General features: G+C 42.0%; 1 protein-coding gene across 4 annotated transcripts in view; it reads right to left on the minus strand.

The window, feature by feature from the left end:
* The window catches only part of LOC6039992 (integrator complex subunit 3 homolog), a 254,482-nt gene that overhangs the window by 211,795 nt on the left and 24,208 nt on the right, over positions 1–18,479 (minus strand). For 3 of the 4 annotated variants that reach the window (XM_038251677.1, XM_038251676.1, XM_038251679.1), the window contains exons 2-7: positions 8,958–9,445; positions 8,559–8,894; positions 8,076–8,496; positions 7,914–8,019; positions 7,134–7,285; positions 6,263–7,063 (exon numbers count right to left, since the gene is read on the minus strand). In XM_038251677.1, coding sequence (XP_038107605.1) covers positions 6,263–7,063; positions 7,134–7,285; positions 7,914–8,019; positions 8,076–8,496; positions 8,559–8,894; positions 8,958–9,445 — 2,304 coding nt within the window. The remainder of the gene's footprint in view (positions 1–6,262; positions 7,064–7,133; positions 7,286–7,913; positions 8,020–8,075; positions 8,497–8,558; positions 8,895–8,957; positions 9,446–18,479) is intronic. The other variant, XM_038251680.1, reaches the window with a different exon arrangement.

Consider the following 18,479-nt stretch of genomic DNA (forward strand, 5'->3'; position numbering starts at 1 on the left):
CGTGCGAGTGACAGGGGAGCTAGCGGACCCCTTCCAATCGCATCAAGGGTTACGACAAGGTGACGGCTTATCCAATGCGCTGTTTAACGTCGGACTTGAGGGAGTTGTGCGAAGAGCGGGCATAGACACGAGAGGCACGATTTGCAACAGGACAGTCCAACTTCTTGCTTATGCGGACGACATTGACATTATAGCGAGAGACCTAGAGACGGTGAAAAGGGTTTACATCGCCTTAAAGACGCAAGCAAGACGAATTGGATTGGCCATGAATACGACGAAAACAAAGTACATGAAAGGGAGGGGCTCAAAGGACGTTGACCCCCCAACACTCACCCCTTTAGCTGTGGATGGCGATGTGCTGGAGGAGGTGAGCAAATTCGTGTACTTGGGATCGCTGGTAACGGCCGACAACGACACCAGCTTAGAGATCCGGACTCGTATCTACTCCGCGAATCGCGCCTACTTTGGATTACGGAAAACCTTGACATCTGATCGAGTGCAACGCGCCACGAAGCTGACCCTGTACAAGACACTGATTAGACCGGTTGCCCTCTATGGCCATGAGACCTGGACGCTGCGGCAAGAGGACGAACGAGCCCTTGGAGTTTTCGAACGGAAGGTGCTGCGAACGATCTACGGTGGAGTACGTACAGCTCAGAACGAGTGGCGAAGGCGCATGAACCACGAACTACACGCGCTGCTGGGAGAACCGACAATCGTCACCCTGGCGAGAATCGGGAGGCTCAGGTGGGCCGGCCATGTCGCGAGGATGGACGAAGACCATCCTGTCAGGATGCTCTTTGACCGCGAGCGACCGGATGGTGGCACAGGCCGTAGAGCAGGAGCACAGCGTGCACGATGGGGTAATCAGATCGAGGCGGACCTAAGAAAGATCTGCAACCTAGGAGACTGGCGAGCTGCAGCCCAGAACCGAGCAACATGGAACAACCTTCTTGATACAGCACGGGCACCGCGTATGGTGTTCTAAGCTGATTGGTATGGTATGTATGGGGGCAAAGGGCCCGTGCCCCCCTCCTAAGTCGGCCCCTTGGTATGGAACAAAAATGCCACATTGCCGATCGCTAAGGACTTTGGTGCATAAGCTGGATGTGAACAAATACACAATATTCTGTTCCCGAAAAGAGTTCCATTACGTTCAACCGGCGATTGCTTTTCCGCCGGGTGATGAAGGTCGTCATGGGTCTAATGGAGGTCGAAGACTCGGCAGTGATGAGGGTGGCAACGGTAGGGCAACATCAGGGGAAGCCTCTTCTGGTGGGCCGCGTAGTACCATTTTTGCCGAAATATGTGGCCCATGGGAAGAATTGGAGTCGAGGATCCGTTTCAGCAAACGCAGCATCCAGGTGTGTCTCAATGTGCCACATGATGGCCTTCTCCAATGAATCTTCCGCCTGGGCCAGCTTCGATATTGTCCAGCACGTCCTGTTTACCACCCTGGATGGCGTACTACTGCGTACTTTTCCGGTTCGCCTGTGCTGCGCTTGCACTTTGCTGCTCGTCCTGCTCTTCGAGAACGCAAATTTTGCACCTAAAACAACAACAAATACGCGCGGTGTCAAACTGTCAAATCAATGTAGTGTAAGGAGATGTGGCGATGTTTTGACCGTAAACAATCGTTAATGTATTTAATTTCTGCCGTTAATTAATTAAATAATTTAATTTCTTACTATTGTCGCGCCCCTCGTTCCAAACTACACTAGCCAAAACTGTTTTTAAATCTACAACTATTTCGCGACGGGGAATTTCCAACTCGGAACCACCGACGAAAAACGAAAAAAACATAAGCAAACACAGAAGCTACGTCTGCTTGGTACGAACTTTGACAGTTCAAAGTTTTAGCTGCGTTGCTAGATTTGGTAACTGGCTCCCAACCGGGGCGTTACGTTTTAGTTTAGCAACGCATTTGGCAACGACCGCTGTGGGAGCAAAGTTACTAACACGCGTAACAAAACCTTAAAACCTGCCTAATATCGACACAACACTAAAGAATATTATTCTGCTTTATTTTGATTTTGTCTAGTCCTAAGAAACAATATTGAGAAGAAACTTCGGTTTGCCCTTTCAATCTTTCGGGAAGTAGCTGCTCATCTCCATTTTGTCAGGTTTTTTCGCCATGCCCGGTTCAGGATCCTCAGCATAGGTTCAACCGTAATCATCCGAAACAACTCTGCCATGTGGGGTTCATGCTTGAAGAATAATTCTCCACTTCGTCGATCTGGCGCCGTTCCTCGTTCAGACTCCAGACGGCCAGCAGTGCGGCCACATTGTCGATGGCCTGCCGCCGGAACGTGTACGCCTCGCTCGAATCTAGGCCGGTCACCTCGGTCAGCTGCCGGCTGATGGGCATCGTCCAGCGGGGACACTCGCGGGGTGTTAATGAGTATGGCGGGATTTTGGCGCAGATTGTGTGCGATCCGAGCGCTGAACAGGTTGGGTTCAGGCTTGAAGAAAAATTCCCCTCAGCAAAACTATCGTTCTGGATGCAAAATAATTATGCAAATGATGGATGCAAAATAATCTCTTCCCGGCAGCATCTACTCTACCAGTGGATTACATCTTTTCTGCATTCTCCGTAAATGTCACTTTATCCATCACCACTTTTTTTCCAACGATTCACGGAATCCAAACAAACTTGACAGTTGAGCGCGCGAAAGAGAAAAAAACCAAACCAATGTTTAGATTGCAGGTGTGGCGCTGTCATATGTCAAATGACGAGAGGTATTTAATTCCTTAATATATTAACTGCTAAAATTAATACATTAAGGCCAATGTCGCGCCCCTCGGGTGGAGATCTGCATCCTTTGTACAGCAACAGCTTGTTGTGGAGTTGTAATCGGGAGCGTCGGTTTACCAGCGAGTAGAGAGGCTTCGTCAGTTTTGGCACTTTTTGAGCGTCTGGTCGATGTGCTTGTCGCAGCGAAGCCCGGTGTCTAGGGCAAGGCCTAGATACTTGGCCTCTTTGGACCAATCCACCTCCAAGCCGCAGACTTTGCCCTTGGAACTCGGGAGGTACTTGAGCGCTCTTCGGCGCGAAAAGAAGATGGCTTGCGTCTTGGAAGTGTCGATGTTGATCCTCCACTTTTGTTGAAACTCCTCCAGACGGTTCTGAGCAGCTTGAAGTTTGATTGTGACAATTTTCGGACCGTTGTCTGTTGCAAAAAAAGTCAGTATCGTCAGCAAAGAACGCATACGACACTCCGTCAATCATCAGTACATCAGCAGTGAAGATGTTGTACAGCGTTGGGCTTAGAACCGAACCTTGGGGCACGCCACATGGTATTCCGTGGATGGCCGACATTGCACCGTTGACGTTCACTTGAAAACTTCTACCGTGGGAAGTTGGCTACTACCAGCTTATGAACAATAGCTTCCTGCCACACCGTGTCATAAGCTTTTAATAACTAAATGCAAAGTATATAAATTGATATTTATAGTTAAAATCCTAAATTCTACAAAAACTAAATTTTTAAAAACCCGCATCCTAGCCTGACACCCACATTAAGATAAGGAAAAATCACATATGTAGCGGTTCATTCTACAAATGTGATATTTCCACTATCGGAGAACCTCCGGCCTTGTTCTCGATGACAGCTTACCGGCCATCGATTAAGCCCTGAGACTGCGTCAAAGTGGGTTCTCTTAGCATGCAGTGGTGTCCATGTGTAAAAGTGGAAGCTTCAGCAATATACTGAAAACTTAGATTTTAATTCCACATCGGATCAAATCATACTCCTTGACAAAAGCATCAAACCTATGATACTCATTATGACAAAGCCCAGGGTAAATGAGATCCATAATTTCCAAGATATAAAAACCACATTTTTTTTTCTTAAAATTATTTTTATAAGGTTTGAGCGAGTTGTGGCACTATAACCACGACAAATAGTGTCCAGGGCATTAGTGGAAATACAATGTCCCATCCCAGAGGGTCCCGGTGTACCAAACCTTCTTAGCATGGCGCTCCCAACGAATACAACCAAATTCTCAGAGCGTATGGTGGTGTGTCCCCACGCTTCTTCCTCCCCAGTCGATTCAGAATTGTGTTATTGTTCGATCACTCCGTGCTCAAACTCAACCCACTTCAAACGAATCATGTCTCTGCGACACGACTTTACGCAGTAGGCCTGGCTGCTTTAACGATTGTGATGTTTCAATGCATTCTAATGCAATGGCGCACTACAAATGTTAACAAATGACAAGAAGAGTGCTAGGCGTCATCTAACTCAAGGCACTCTCCAGGATCCCTACGAAAGATTGGTTGCGCTAGGGTCAGATTAGATTAGTTTAGATTAGATTAAAATTATTTTTATTAGGTCCTTTTCGGTTAGGACCGAGTGGGCTTTTGTAATTACATTTTTCTTAAAGCTAAGAGTAATTACAGGGGATCTTGTGTGTAAATGTTAGTGAGAGGGACAAATCAAGAAAAAATCAAGAATCAATAGTAAGAGAATGATGAGCGTATTTTAAAGAATAAGAATGAGAAGCTGGATGTATTAGATGTAAAATTAGACAGTAGTTAATAAATAGAGAAACAAGCTTAGATTATAGTAATGATAACTTCCCTAGTAACATTTTTAAACTTACAGGTTTTATCATGGTTCTGAAAACCCTCATACGGCCTAAATAGGCTTTTAGGGCCTACTTAAAACCTAAAATGTTACTACAGTTATAGGACAGATAAAGAATTATTCAAATAAATCAATTCGCAATAAAATAAAAAAAGATTAGGCAAATGATAAATAGACTTGATATTACTAGTACATTAGGGAAAGTATATTTTTAAGGAAAAAATCTAAGTTTGTTACAGCAGTATCAATTGGTAAAAAAGAGTGGAAAAGCTTTGAGAGATAAGAGAATCAAAAGTTAGTAAAATCAAAATCAAATGATGGATATTAAATAGAAGAATCAGTGAAGAAGTGAGAATCAGTCGAGCAAAATAAAAATAGGAGATAGGTGGTAACTGAGAATGAAGAGAAGAGAAACTACGTTGTGCGAGGTTTCAGGTACATCCACAGCAGTTGACTCAACATACTGCGAATCAAAACAATACCGTCTGCAAACACAAATTACTTCCCTTTCCCACATTGTCGCGCCCCTTTCTTACAGCCGTCTCGACTCTGTCCCGCGGTGGTTAAAGGTTTACGATCCGTTTCCACAGGCCACCAGCTAGGTCATCATGAAAACCAAGCCAACGTGGAGGTAAGAAAATAGGATACTTGCAAGGAACCAGAACGAATTTTGTCCGATATCATTACATTATTGATTGAACGAGACTCTATGGACAATTTGACATAAAAGAATGCCTAGTATTCTAAATCAATCAAAGTTTATTGACAGCATTACTCTAACTTAACAATTGCAACTAAATTTATCATCAAATAGATTTGGAAAGCATACAGATTTATTTTAAATGCTAATGCTAAGCAACAAATCAATTGAACTATCCTAAAGTTCCACCTAAATCCCACATTGTGATAGTGAAAAAGTCACAGAAGCAGCGGAGTTCTTGTGCAATTGTGATATTTTCACTATCGGAGAACTACCTAGTTCACTAAGACAGCTTATCGGTCAACGCTTAAGCCCTGGGGCTGCGGCAAAGCGAGTTCTCGTAGCATGAAGTGGTGTCCATAGTGCTTATAAAAAAGAATGTATACCCAAATTTTAACTAATGCACTAGGATCAAATCATGCCCCTTGACTTCACAAGGCCCAGGGATTTTAAACATTTTCTGATTGGTCAAAAACAATTCGCCCGTAATTAACTGCACCTTAAAAATGGTATTAATTTTTAGCTTCAAATCAGTTTGTTATTTTTTTTCCCCTCAAATATTATGTTTAAATGTCCGTCATTACGGGGTTTGTCTCCCGGTAGCCCCTGAGACCGCTCGTTGCACCCCTAGGGGTACATGTACCCCAGGTTGAGAACCGCTGCAAATGATTTGAAGGTTCTATTGATGTTTGTTTACTATGATAATAGCGCCCTTTAAGATTCTAAGAATTGATCCAACTTTTTCAACCTTTTCAGAACTTTTCAGAAAGCTTATTTAAGAACTTCAAAATAAACAGACCGGGATCCCGCGGTGTAGGGGTAAGCGTGGTTGCCTCTCACCCAGTCGGCCTGGGTTCGATACCAGACGGTCCCGGTGGCATTTTTCGAGACGAGATTTGTCTGATCACGCCTAAAGCCCAAAACCAAGGGTGACCTATTCTGCCCCCTGGGCAGCATATTGATATATATTTACCTGAAAAGATTCCAAAGGTATGTCGTGAGCTTGCAGTAGTTGCCAAAAACAAAATTGCTCAAATGTCTCAAACTCTAAGCTGTCACGAATAATCTGCAGTATGCCATCGCTTCTAAAAATTACGAGTTTTCCTTGAGTCACACTGAATATTATGTCACGCAAATTGTTCGCATCTATTGCTCCGATTAAAATAGACAGTAAATCACCGTTGTTCAGCATAATTTGTTTGTATTCCTTGAACAAATCGGGCAAGATCCAAAAAAAAATATGGGAGTCATTTTTCTCCAACAGATCCAAATCAAACTTCAATTGATGCTCCAGTTTAGACTCTATGACATTACAGAAATGTGTATAAACGCTGCTTTTGAATATTCCTTGTAAAGTTTCCTTTCTCCTCGATTGCAGTTTAGCATACACTTTCAGGTAATGCAACAATAAATATCCTGTGCATGGTATGTGCTTTTGGATGTACGACACTAAATTGATTATATTGCTTTTGCCATTTTCCTCTTTGTACAATAATTTAAATATCCCGAAAATTGGATTATTGATACTGTCAGATAGACTTTCGTCCGACTTCGAGACAGGAAAAATAGTGTAATTTATCAAGGATTGCTTCAAAGTTGATACTATTTTCTCATGAACGTACGCTTCTTGTTCCAAGCTTAGAGAACTTGATTCATTTAGTAATTCCAGCAGCAATTCAATGTTATCCAGCGTTTTCGTCGTAACAAAGCTGTTTAAGCTCTGTACTATATCTTCAGGAATTGTTTGAACGATTGGCTTTTCCATTTTTATCACCTGTTAAAACAAAACAAAAATACAAACATTTTAGGATTACAATATTGTAACACTTCAACAGTATTCTTACCTTAGATAATGGAAGGTCATCATCATCAGAATGTTCATCCTTCATACTCATTATAGCGGAATCTTCCTCTTCGTCACTGAACCTTAAATCGTCTGTTGTAGCTGCATTGTAACTAATGTTGAGTTTATTATCCCAACTGGGTTCGCTGTAACCTAGAAAATATTGTTGGAAGCTAAGATAAACTATCTCTATATGATACTGCCGCTCAAATCAAGTCCGTCTCATGTGTAATTTTGTCAATTTTGAGTTAATGGTGCATTTTCATTCAAAATCATGTGAACTTTCAGAAAAATTAATAAAATATAGTAGTTTATTCCAGTAAACAGTAGAAAATTTAACTTTTTCGTAAAATCCTAACACGTAGCCTTATGGGCGGGACAAATTTGTCTTGAGTTTTTCTCGGTTTGCTGTTTTACATATGGGACGGACTAGATAAGAGCGGCAGTTGCCCATGTTCGCATAAATGTCCCATATGCAAAAACAGCAAGCTGAGAAAAACGCATTTGAAGTTTGTCCCACACATCAGGTTAGGTATTAAATTTTTGCGAAAAACTGGATTTCCTCCTGATTGCTAGAACAAAGCATTGGATGTTGTAGGCTTTTCTGAAAGAGCACACGATTTTGAACCAAACTGCATAAATAACTCAAAAGCGGTGAAAATGCATATGTGGCTTTTATGCGATCAGGGGCAGTATTACTTTTGGATTTTGGCTAAGATTAATTTTGCAAGCTCAGTTAAACTATCCCTTATTATATTACTTATAATTCACTTTTACCAACCTGTGTCAGACGATGAAAAGAACTCACGAAAATTTTCCCTTAACATAGACTTTAATTCCCGATCGAGTTTTGCCGACTCCAAAAGTGGCATAAGATTAGGTATAACCTGAAACAAACGCAGACATCTTTAGCTGCATGCAAAATAAAAAAAAATGTGTTCACCTGTTTTTCTAAAATAATATGAAGCGAGTTGAATATTCCAGCACGCACTTTTTCTTCTTCTTTTGGGTAAAAGTTTTTCATGATTCTGCATAGAAAATCTAGTAATGTGCAGCTCACCAAGGGATGATTTTTAATTGAGTGGTACATGACCAAAATACCCGGCTCAATATTCATGATGTTGTCTTTAAGCGGTTGAAAAAACAGCCAGTCGTAAAACAATGAAAGTTTAGCATTTGCTTGGGCAACCGCGTTGGTACAGGACGTAAGTAACCATCCAATTACAGCCCAACGGGGAATTATGTCTGAACAAAGCATATCATTTGTAGGATGAATGGAAACAATGATAAACCTTATTAGATCCGATCTAAGGCTTTGAGACTCGGGAGTGGTAAAATATTTCTCCTGGAACCAATCTTGATACCTGTTCAAAGAAAAAACAGGTTATCATAATTTCGAACAAAATAAAATGTATTTAGAACTAACCTTTTTTGGTTGCCAAACTTGACATTACTGATCAAAAAATGCAACTTTCTTTCAACGTCTGGGGTCAGGCGGGATCTTAAAAATCGACGACTCGTTTTTGTTTGCATTAACTGTAGAACACCATTGAATGTGGGGCACAGGCTTTTTGGATTATGCAAAATGTCTTTCCATAATGCTTCAAATTCAGGAATACGAGAAATGTTTTGAAGTAGCCTAACAAACTCTCGACCAAGCTGCATTACGTCTCCAAACCGATCTCTGATAAGAGATATCACGAAAGATACTTCTTTTTTCTGCAGGTTCGAAAATTGAGGCCCATGATGGTCTTCAAGTAATCTGAAGAATAATTATCAAAATTGTAAACAAAGCTTCTACTATTCACTTTTGCCAAGATCTTACCTTGTGTATGTGTAAACAACAGTTCCTACCAAAAAAGGATCCTTTTCAAGCCATGAGCGATGCTCAACTAATATATCAAGTAACCCCTCAACAAGAGCTATATTTTTCTGGCTGATATCTCCTCCACTGGCTTGTCGTAAAATGTTCCACACAATGTTGCTTGTTTCTTGAACGTTCACTTGATTCTTGATCAATTCGTTTAGAAACCAAAGAAGCTGTCTTCTTGGGATTTCATTGAATTTTGGGTACTTTTCTGCTACTAAAATTGCCAAATTATTAGTTGCAAAAGAAGATCCATCAAGAATAATAAGATCCGAGTAAGCTTTATTGGCCTTTTCAGCGTCCGTCAGGATCGTATAGATCAAAGCAAGCATTATATCTTCTTGTTGTTTTTCATTTCCAACAGTGCTGGACATAAGCCCTTGCAGGTCTGATTCATTTGTGCCGTAGATAATTTCTTCACAGGTCCGAAACGCTCGATCGTATTTCTAAAAGCAAAAAAAAATTACTTTGACCTCTTTTCTTTTTTTTGCCTAGAGAGCTTGCTGCATCGTAGATGCGAAACCTCAAAACTGGGCCCCGTCCTGTCACGTCCATCAATAATCTTTCCATACATTACAACTAGAAGCAGATCTGCACTAGTACACTAGAATAAATCTACAGTTCGACGCCAACATTTCAAAAAGCATCATGTACAAACCATGCGTTTTGAGAAAAACGCATTTGAATGTTGAGCATAATTTTTCAATTCCCATTTTAAAAGCAAAAGAAGATGTTCTAATGATAACAAACGATGAAAAACGTTGCTTTTATTGATACTCATCCATATTCAATAAAACATTATTTCCGTCATTATTTAAGAAAAACAGACATAACTTCTATTGAAATCACCAACGTCTATATCACCCTTTGCAGGGTTGTTACGGGAGAGTCGAAAAAAAAATCCGCGCCAAATCCGCGCCGACCTAAAATCCGAAACCGCGCGAAATCCACACCATATAAAAAATATCGCGATCAACACTGAGGAAATTTTATTTTTTAATGAAGAAAAACTAATTCAGAAAGTATTTGATTTAAAAACTTGTTTTATGTTTAAAGGCTCCAAAAGAATGAAAGCAAAATATCCATTGAAAAAAAATCCTCAAGAGACGGTCAAGGCAAGGGTCACGAAAAAAAAAATCTTCAAAATAGAAAATACAATATTTAAAAACCTAAAAATTTTACTTCAAAAATGTAACCTCAAAATAAAATCCAAATCTAAAATAATAATATGATAAAATTTTAAATTTCGAAAGTCTAAATATTCAAAATCAAAGAATTTTTATACAGTTTGTAATCCAAAATCCTCGCTAAAATTTCACTCCGAAAGAAATTTAATTTCCGATATTTAACCTTCGGGAAGTCGCGTGTTTTCGCCTTTCTTACAAGTGCCCTTACAAACTGTGTACAAAGTACACGTACGCGACCTCCGGTGGGTTAAAATAATGTCTTCTCATAATTTCAAAATCTCTTACATAAAATAGGACTTCAAAAATTGTGGAACTCAAGAATTTAATAGCATAGCATAGCATAGCATTGGTGTCTACCCGTAGCTGCTACTTCGTTATTGACCAGGACCCCCAAACATTGCTCCGTGGACCACAGATGAAAAGTAGGAACCAATCATCACCCCTTCGCAATTTTCAAAGGTCCCTATCGTGCTGATCAATACCGACGCCGGCCACGACCAGTGGTAAGACACGGGGAAGTGGATGGGAATGTTAGTCCGATACTTGAGTGATGGGACCGCCAAATCGACTGCGTCTCCGACAAAGTATCACATGAGTTTTGAGGGGTTAGTAAGATGGGTATGAGGTCAGGATTCACTGTGGTAGGTGATGCGACCATGAGCAATTTGTTTATCGGTTGAAATTTTAAAATCTTAGGCAGCCGGCTGCGGAAAGATACCTATCTAGGGATTTAAATATAGTATTAATTCGACCGCGATTCTCCAAAAATTCTCCGTCGGCGTGCCTTCCGATCAACGGTGATGTAGGAAGGGCTTCATTCATTAAAATTATTTAATATCATAAGCCTTAAAACATATCCGTCGACGTGCCTTCCGATCCTCGATGATATGGAAAGGACTTAATCCAGCAATACGACTTGCTTGTCTCAAAAATCGGATCGTTTCTATCGAAAACTATATAAAGAGAACAAAAATAAAATTCATCGGCCAACGAACGCGCGAAAAAAAAAATAAATGGAAAAAGAAGAAGAAGAAATCCAATCACCCCATGTACACAAATAGTAACACAAAAGAGACGGAAAAAAACGAAAAAAAAACAGGACTGCGCGTCCACACAGGGACCGCACTACTGATGCCATTGTTTAATTATAATGACCAATCACCCCATGCACTCGAACAGCGACACAAAAGAGACGGAAAATAGCACGAAAAAACAGGACTGAGCGTCCACACAGGCACCGCACTACTGATGCCATTATTTAATTATAATGACCAATCACCCCATGCACTCGAACAGCGACATAAAAGAGACGGAAAATAGCACGAAAAAACAGGACTGAGCGTCCACACAGGCACCGCACTACTGATTCCATTGTTTAATTATAATGACCAATCACCCCATGCACTCGAACAGCGACATAAAAGAGACGGAAAATAGCACGAAAAAACAGGACTGAGCGTCCACACAGGCACCGCACTACTGATTCCATTGTTTAATTATAATGACCAATCATTGTGGAACTCAAGAATTTAATAATTTAAGAACTAAGAATTTAAAAATAAAAACATTTAAGAATTTACGAATTTAAGAATTTAAGAATTTAAGAATTTAAGAATTTAAGAATTTAAGAATTTAAGAATTTAAGAATTTAAGAATTTAAGAATTTAAGAGTTGAAGAATTTAATCTAAGGTTTTAGAATTTAGAAATTTAAGAATTTTAGAATGTATAAGCTTAAAAATCGAGGGGCATGACACTCCTGAGATGAGCTCGCGATTCAACTGCGATAACCTTCGATGAACGCGATCTGCCACGATTGCCAAGAATGAGCGCGATCTGGCACGATTTCATCGCGATGTGAGCGCGATGTAGAAAAATCGCGCGATGTCAGCTGTACACTGCTCGAATGAGTTTGACAGCAACCAAATGACAGATCTTGCTGAAATTCGATTCGAGCAGTGGAAGAGCAAAACAAAACAAAATAAACACGTGGGGAAAGTGGCTGTGAGAGAAAAAAAATTCTACCGGATTACCATGAAAAAATGGTCCTCCCGAAGTTCAACCGAAAGCCCGCCATGAACAAGAAGAACGGCGGCTGGGAGAATTTCCTGAAAAGCCAACCGAAGATGCTGCCGCCACGACGAGCGCCGCCGAAGAAACCCAAGCCGGAATGACCCATATGAAAGGCGAGGAAGTCGTCGCTGTCGATTCGCCAGCCCAAGCGACATCCCATGTCCACGCCCTAGATGAGTTCCCTGTGCCGGAAGTCGTCGCGGAACCTGCAGTCTTTGAGCCCAAATCCAACCCGATCCCCGGCCTTCCATGCTATTCCTTCTTTCTTTCTAGGTTATGGTGTTTGCATAAGCTTCCATGTCCCAGACCAGTACCAGCGGCCAACAATATGGTTCCTACGTCATCACATCGGTGCCGGCGAAAGTCATCAAGACTACGAACAACCAATCAGTTAGCTGGACGCACAATCGCTCGAGCTGGTCGGTTGAATCGGTAGTTTTGCATCCACACCGGCGACCACGGCAACCAGTACGGCCACGAGCAGGGTGCCAGAGCAGAAGGTTTCCGATGAAAGTAGCAGGTTGGCCAGAAGCAGCTCGAGCTCGAGTGACGGAAGTGGAGGCAATACCACGACAACGACCAGTAGCAGCAACAGAACTGATCTGGCTGTACCGCTTGGAGCAGGTGTAAAAGTGGCCACGGCTGATAGAAAAAACAGCAGCATCAGTTCTGACCACGAGAACCTGCTTAACCAGCTGGCCCTAACATTCTTTGCAACCAAAATGTCCTGCAGCGGATCGCGCAAAGGTCCATGGGAACCCCAGGTCTACGCCGGATACGCCACCGCTCAGCTGCTCGGCCACCAGTCCGGACCGTCGTTGCCATCACTCAGTGGTTAAGGACTGCCCAACATTGAAGGGCAGTCGCTGCGAGCCCGGCGCCACTTGGCTGTCGTAATTAAAATTCTCGCTCTTCTTCTTGTTTGCACACTTTTCAGACGCCGAACTGATCAATGTGTCGCGAATCTTTTGAGAGGTCATGCACGACTTCCGGTCGGACCTACTGCCCACGCCCACGCGAGTTTGTCTAGGTGCACCAGCACGTGTCCAATATCATTCAGCACAAGACTGGAGCGCACGACACGAAGGACGACTCGGAGAACGAAACCTTGTCGGAGTGCTTCGACGAAATCTAACCTATCTGAACAGATTTGAACTAGTCGCTCGAGACGTTCAACCCCGAGGGCAGTTTGGTGGATGCGGCGGACGTCTCGCGGGTAATCATCTACAACTCCGAGTAGATCGATTGCATCAACGCTCTCAACGGCTGCACCGACATCCCGAGTGTAAGCAAGTCGACACTGTAATAATCTTGCTAAATCTCAAAACGATTCTTTAAAAATCACCAGGAATTGACGCGTAATCAAACTTAATCGACGTGAACTCGTTCCGCAAGACGCGATGGGCCGGCAACCAGAACCAGCTGGTCGTCGTTGCCGATCGAAGACAGACTGGCCGACGCTGAGCAGTGTATTTTTCGGCAAGCAGCGGCCGCCGCTGGTCATCTGGTTACATTCGACTCGAACCGTCAGATCTCGGACATGCTTCACCTGCGACCTGCAAAGTCACTCGAGAGGATGGTTCGGCGGAGGCGGTGGACGGCTCGCGGGAAACCATCTACAACTACGAGAGGATTGAGTGAGTCGTTGAGGTAATCCACGCGAGCTTGCACAAGTGATCGGCAAAGAATTGCCGCTGCCGAGCCAGTGGAATCGGATACACTGCTGATACAACCAGAAACGCCATGTTACCAGCTCAGAAAGACACCAGCTCGGAGCAGCAGCCGCGCATTCAGTGAAAACTTGAAGCAGCATTTGAAAGTGTAATTGTAGTCGTGTTCAGGTTCAGGCTTCTAATCTAACCCTAACCCTAGCGCAGCCAGTCTTTCGGTTCAGGCTTCGCTTAAAAATTACCAAATCTAAAATAAAATTTATTTAATTAAATAAGCGTTTTATACATTTTAGAAACAGTTAAGCGGTGCTAAACCCAAAACTACTTCCAGCAGTACGCCGGAGAAAACCGCGCAACGTTCGCCGTTGACCAACTTGATGATCTGGACAACAAATTCCTGATGGTCACGTAGAGTGTCAACACCGTGTACACGGAACCGCCTTTCAGAGCTTCTCCTGCGACCTTCTCTACTACCTCAAAGACATCCCCGAAAAGTGCCGCGAAATCTGGGTCAAATCTGCCGCCCGACTGGTTATTCGTCACCTTTTCTTGTTGCTTCTCCATCGTCATGCTAATCGCCAACTCAAGCGCCTTCCAGCTCGCTCGAATATTCAATGGAACCACCATCTACTGCATCGTAGTGGCCGGAACGTTCGGGGTCTTCTTTCACCGCGATGCCGGCCTCACCTTAACCGAACAAGGCTCTTTTTTTCGCCTCTGTCGCCTTCAAACATTAAAAACAGAACAAACATCACCGGAAACATCTGCCAGCAGTAACGCTGAAAAAACTTCATCAACCGAATCTCCTTCCCTTTACAACGTGCGTTCTCTGTTCAAACAGCTCCATCGTGCTGGAGCAAAAGATCCTGCTGGCCATCTACAAGGTCCAAAAAAGCAGCCACTTTAAGATCTCCGCGTTGTGCTGATCCGCCCTTTACAAATCCACCTTCGTAAAACTACTCGCGCAAGCGTTGCTCGGCATCGCGTTGGTTCGCACCTGCAGTGGGCACTTCCGGTATCGCGACGAGCAGAGCAGCAACACCGGCTGCGTCCTGGAAGGCAGACGCCGCAAAGCGCGACCGGATCCGGTGCCGGTCATAGCTCTGGTGCTGTAAGTGGTTTGTGATAAGTGCGGTACGGACCGACGGTCTTGCGCCATTGGACACTGTGTGCTTGCGCGGATGAATACTAAAGGCAACTAAGCACCACCCTTACACTCGTGCCTGGGTCGTAAACGGCCTGCTGTTGATCCGCTCGGTACACGCGTCGCAGCAAATTTTGTTGTTCCCGGCCATCAACTCAATCGCGATGAACGCGTTCGGGCAGGACTGGATCGAATACCTCGTTGTCTGCACTGGTATCCGTTGACGCCGTGCCTTGCTTTGGCCTTCGCTTCCTGCAGCTCGATGCTCACCTTTCCATCATGTTGGCCACACTCTCGGCACTCAGACACAACTCGCACACCACATTTGACTCGCCTCCTCTGTTCACATTCTCCGGCACATATTCACGCTTTTCCGGACCGCCCTCGTTTGGTCAACGATCTTTTTCGTCTGCAAATCGTCGTTCAGACTGTCCTCGACGTCCGCGTCTGACCTGCCGACGTCGTCCTTGTCCGATTCATTGGGGCCTTTGACGTCACCTTTCAGTTTGCCACCTGCTGCGGCAAAAGTTAATTTGTTGGATTTTTTTTCTGCTTTTTCCTTGGTTTCCACATTTCCGCATTCGCATTCTGGATGCGGCGTCATTTACGGCTGCTTAGTGGTTTTGGGGTGGATCCGCCGGAAGTTGACATGTCCGTAGTCCGGTTAGGGGCTGCATTTTCGTCGGATCGGGGTTGCGGTTTTCCGAGTCGATCGGGAGTGACAAATTCAAGAAGGACTCGTGCCATGTTAGTCATACCTCGCAGCCACAGCAAACTGTCTACGATGGACTAGCTACTCGTCGCAATGGCCGGCAACTTCCGTCCGGTGCCGCCTCCAACCTAATTTCACGGTAAATCGGCGCCGCGGCCGTCGATGTACCATCTCCGTCCCCACCATCGCTCCCCTGCTGAAGTACGTCTCGCCAAACTAAAGGAAACAATTAAACAATTAATAAAAATCGAAGCATTTCACTCCAGGGTAACGCAGGCGAAATAGTTCCGGGTTGGTTCCGGCGCTTTTACGATTCCGTTCCACGCAACTGCCGCAATCCGTCCTGAAAAAACTAGAAATTCAGTTTATTTACATCAGGCTGCTCGAATCAACAAAAGTAAACATTGATGCAGTGCACCCAATTTCATGGGAAACTGCTAGAACAAATATTTTCTGGCAACTCTGACTGCATGAATGAAAATTTTCATTCGAGCACGATCTGAGCACGATGAGCGCGATCTGGCGCGATTTGGCACGATGAGCCAAAAACGACCGCGATGAAGGTACGATGAGCAAAGATGAAGGAATTTGGTGCGATTTGGCACGATTTGAATGAAATCGCGGAGTGTCATCCCCCTCGTTAAAAATACTAAAATTATTTTAGGTTTGAGATTTTTTTCTATATTGTTTTAAATTTGAAAGTTTTGACTTTTTAATTTTGATTTTTTTTAAATCTTCAAATTTTTGATTACCCAATTTCGAAATTTCAGATTTTTTAAATTACGATTTTAGAAATATCGAAAAAAAATTAATATGTATTTTGATTTTTTTTTTGTTATAATAAAAACTATTCAAACATTTTTTTTTCGAATTTTTGAATTTCTGAAGCTTTGAATTTGGAATGTTCTGATCTTTTTATTTTCGCCAAGAATGTTTAAATTTAGAAAAAAATATTTCTACCGATTAAATTGCATTCCATAATTCGAAAGTGGAGGCCAGCTTCTGTTGCGTCCTATCAAGCTCATATTTGGCGCCCACCAGAACAAGCCCCAATAATAGTTTTTGTTACACATTCTAATGTCTATATCTTCGGGAAAAGTTTGTAATATTTGATTTACAAAATTAAAAATTGAATAAATCCAGTATAAAATTAAAAATAAATAAGGTTAAAAATCATTACTCAAAACTCAAAAGAAATTTAATATTCAGAGCCGGAGATGTTAAGAAATTACAAGAAACATATAAAAAATAATTTCTACATAATCTTCATCTTCATTTTTCGACGTTTCGTACTAAGAAAATACAAACAAACATTTTCAGAAGAAAATTTAATTAATAAAAATTATGAAATTCTTGCACTCAAAGGAAAAAACAAATTATCGTAATTCCTGATAATATTTTTCATAATAACTTGAAAGTAATTCTATCTCTCTCAATTAATTTATTTATCAAAATTGCCATCCGCGCGAAATCCGCGCCTGAGCAAAATTAGCCAGCAAATCCGCGCCAGATCCACGCTATCCGCGCGAAACGCGCCATCCGCGCGATCCGCGCCATCCGTAACAACCCTGCCTTTGTTATGATTCGTTTTTCTTCGCCGAAAGTACATGGCGCTTTTTGCCATTGAAGGGAGGTTTTGTTATGATTCGGTTTTCGTCGGCAAATGTACATGGCGTCTTTTTCATGATGCTTTTTTTTCGTCTCGAGGTTCATGTAGTCTTTTATTTGACAGGTTGACAGGGCTATATAAAAAGGTACTGCTGATGCCAGAGATTTTGTTTATGTTACTTTATTTAAAATCATTATTAAACTGACTTTACTGAAGTAACTTTTGCTCAATTTTGGTGGAGAGGTAGCTTATTAGGAGTACTTTCAGAATATGCAATAACGCTAAAGTGTTAAAATTTACATAATGCCTTTTTTTTAATTAGGTCCAAGCACTCGCCGCGACCAGACATCGTTCTATAACAGCTCCGCGTTAATTTTTTGTCGTTTATCGCATCGCACACTTCGGGGTTATTTTTGAAATTAAATATGTCATTATTGAACTTTTTTATAATAATTACATTTCTTGTGCATGCTAAGTCGTATGGCTTAATGCTCTTCATCTTTGTTGTATTTTTCGTTTTATTATTAACCGATCACATTTATTTTATTTGCTTCAAACTGTTTTACATTTTTGCATTGTATTGAATACATTTGGGTAAAAAAGAAAAATCACTTTAACAACTAATCCTAACTTAAAACTAAATTCATTGAAATATTCAAAATGTTTAGAACGAGTAAACTACGAACCAATTCAAAAGTTTACCAAAAGTACAATAGTAGTATTTGTGTTAATCCTTCTATCATTCCATAAATTGAGTAAGGGCTCGAACCTCACTTGTTAGAAAACAATAGACAGTAAAGGAGAATATACTTTATAAAGAAGCAATAGTAAGAAAATCATAATTGTATGTTAAAAAATAAAAAGAATAAGCTTGATGTAGTAGATGTAGAAATAGGCAATAGTTAATAAATAGAGATAACAAACAAGCTTAGATTATTGTTATGATGGGCAAGATAAAAAATTATTCAAATAAATAAATAAAGAAGAAAATTAACAAAGAATAGGCAAATGATAAATAGACTTGGTATTACTAGTACATTAAGGGAAGGTTTATTTTAAAGAAAACACACAGTTTGTTAAAGCAGCA

This window comes from Culex quinquefasciatus, chromosome 2 (genome assembly GCF_015732765.1).
Source record: "Culex quinquefasciatus strain JHB chromosome 2, VPISU_Cqui_1.0_pri_paternal, whole genome shotgun sequence".
NCBI lineage: Eukaryota > Metazoa > Arthropoda > Insecta > Diptera > Culicidae > Culex > Culex quinquefasciatus.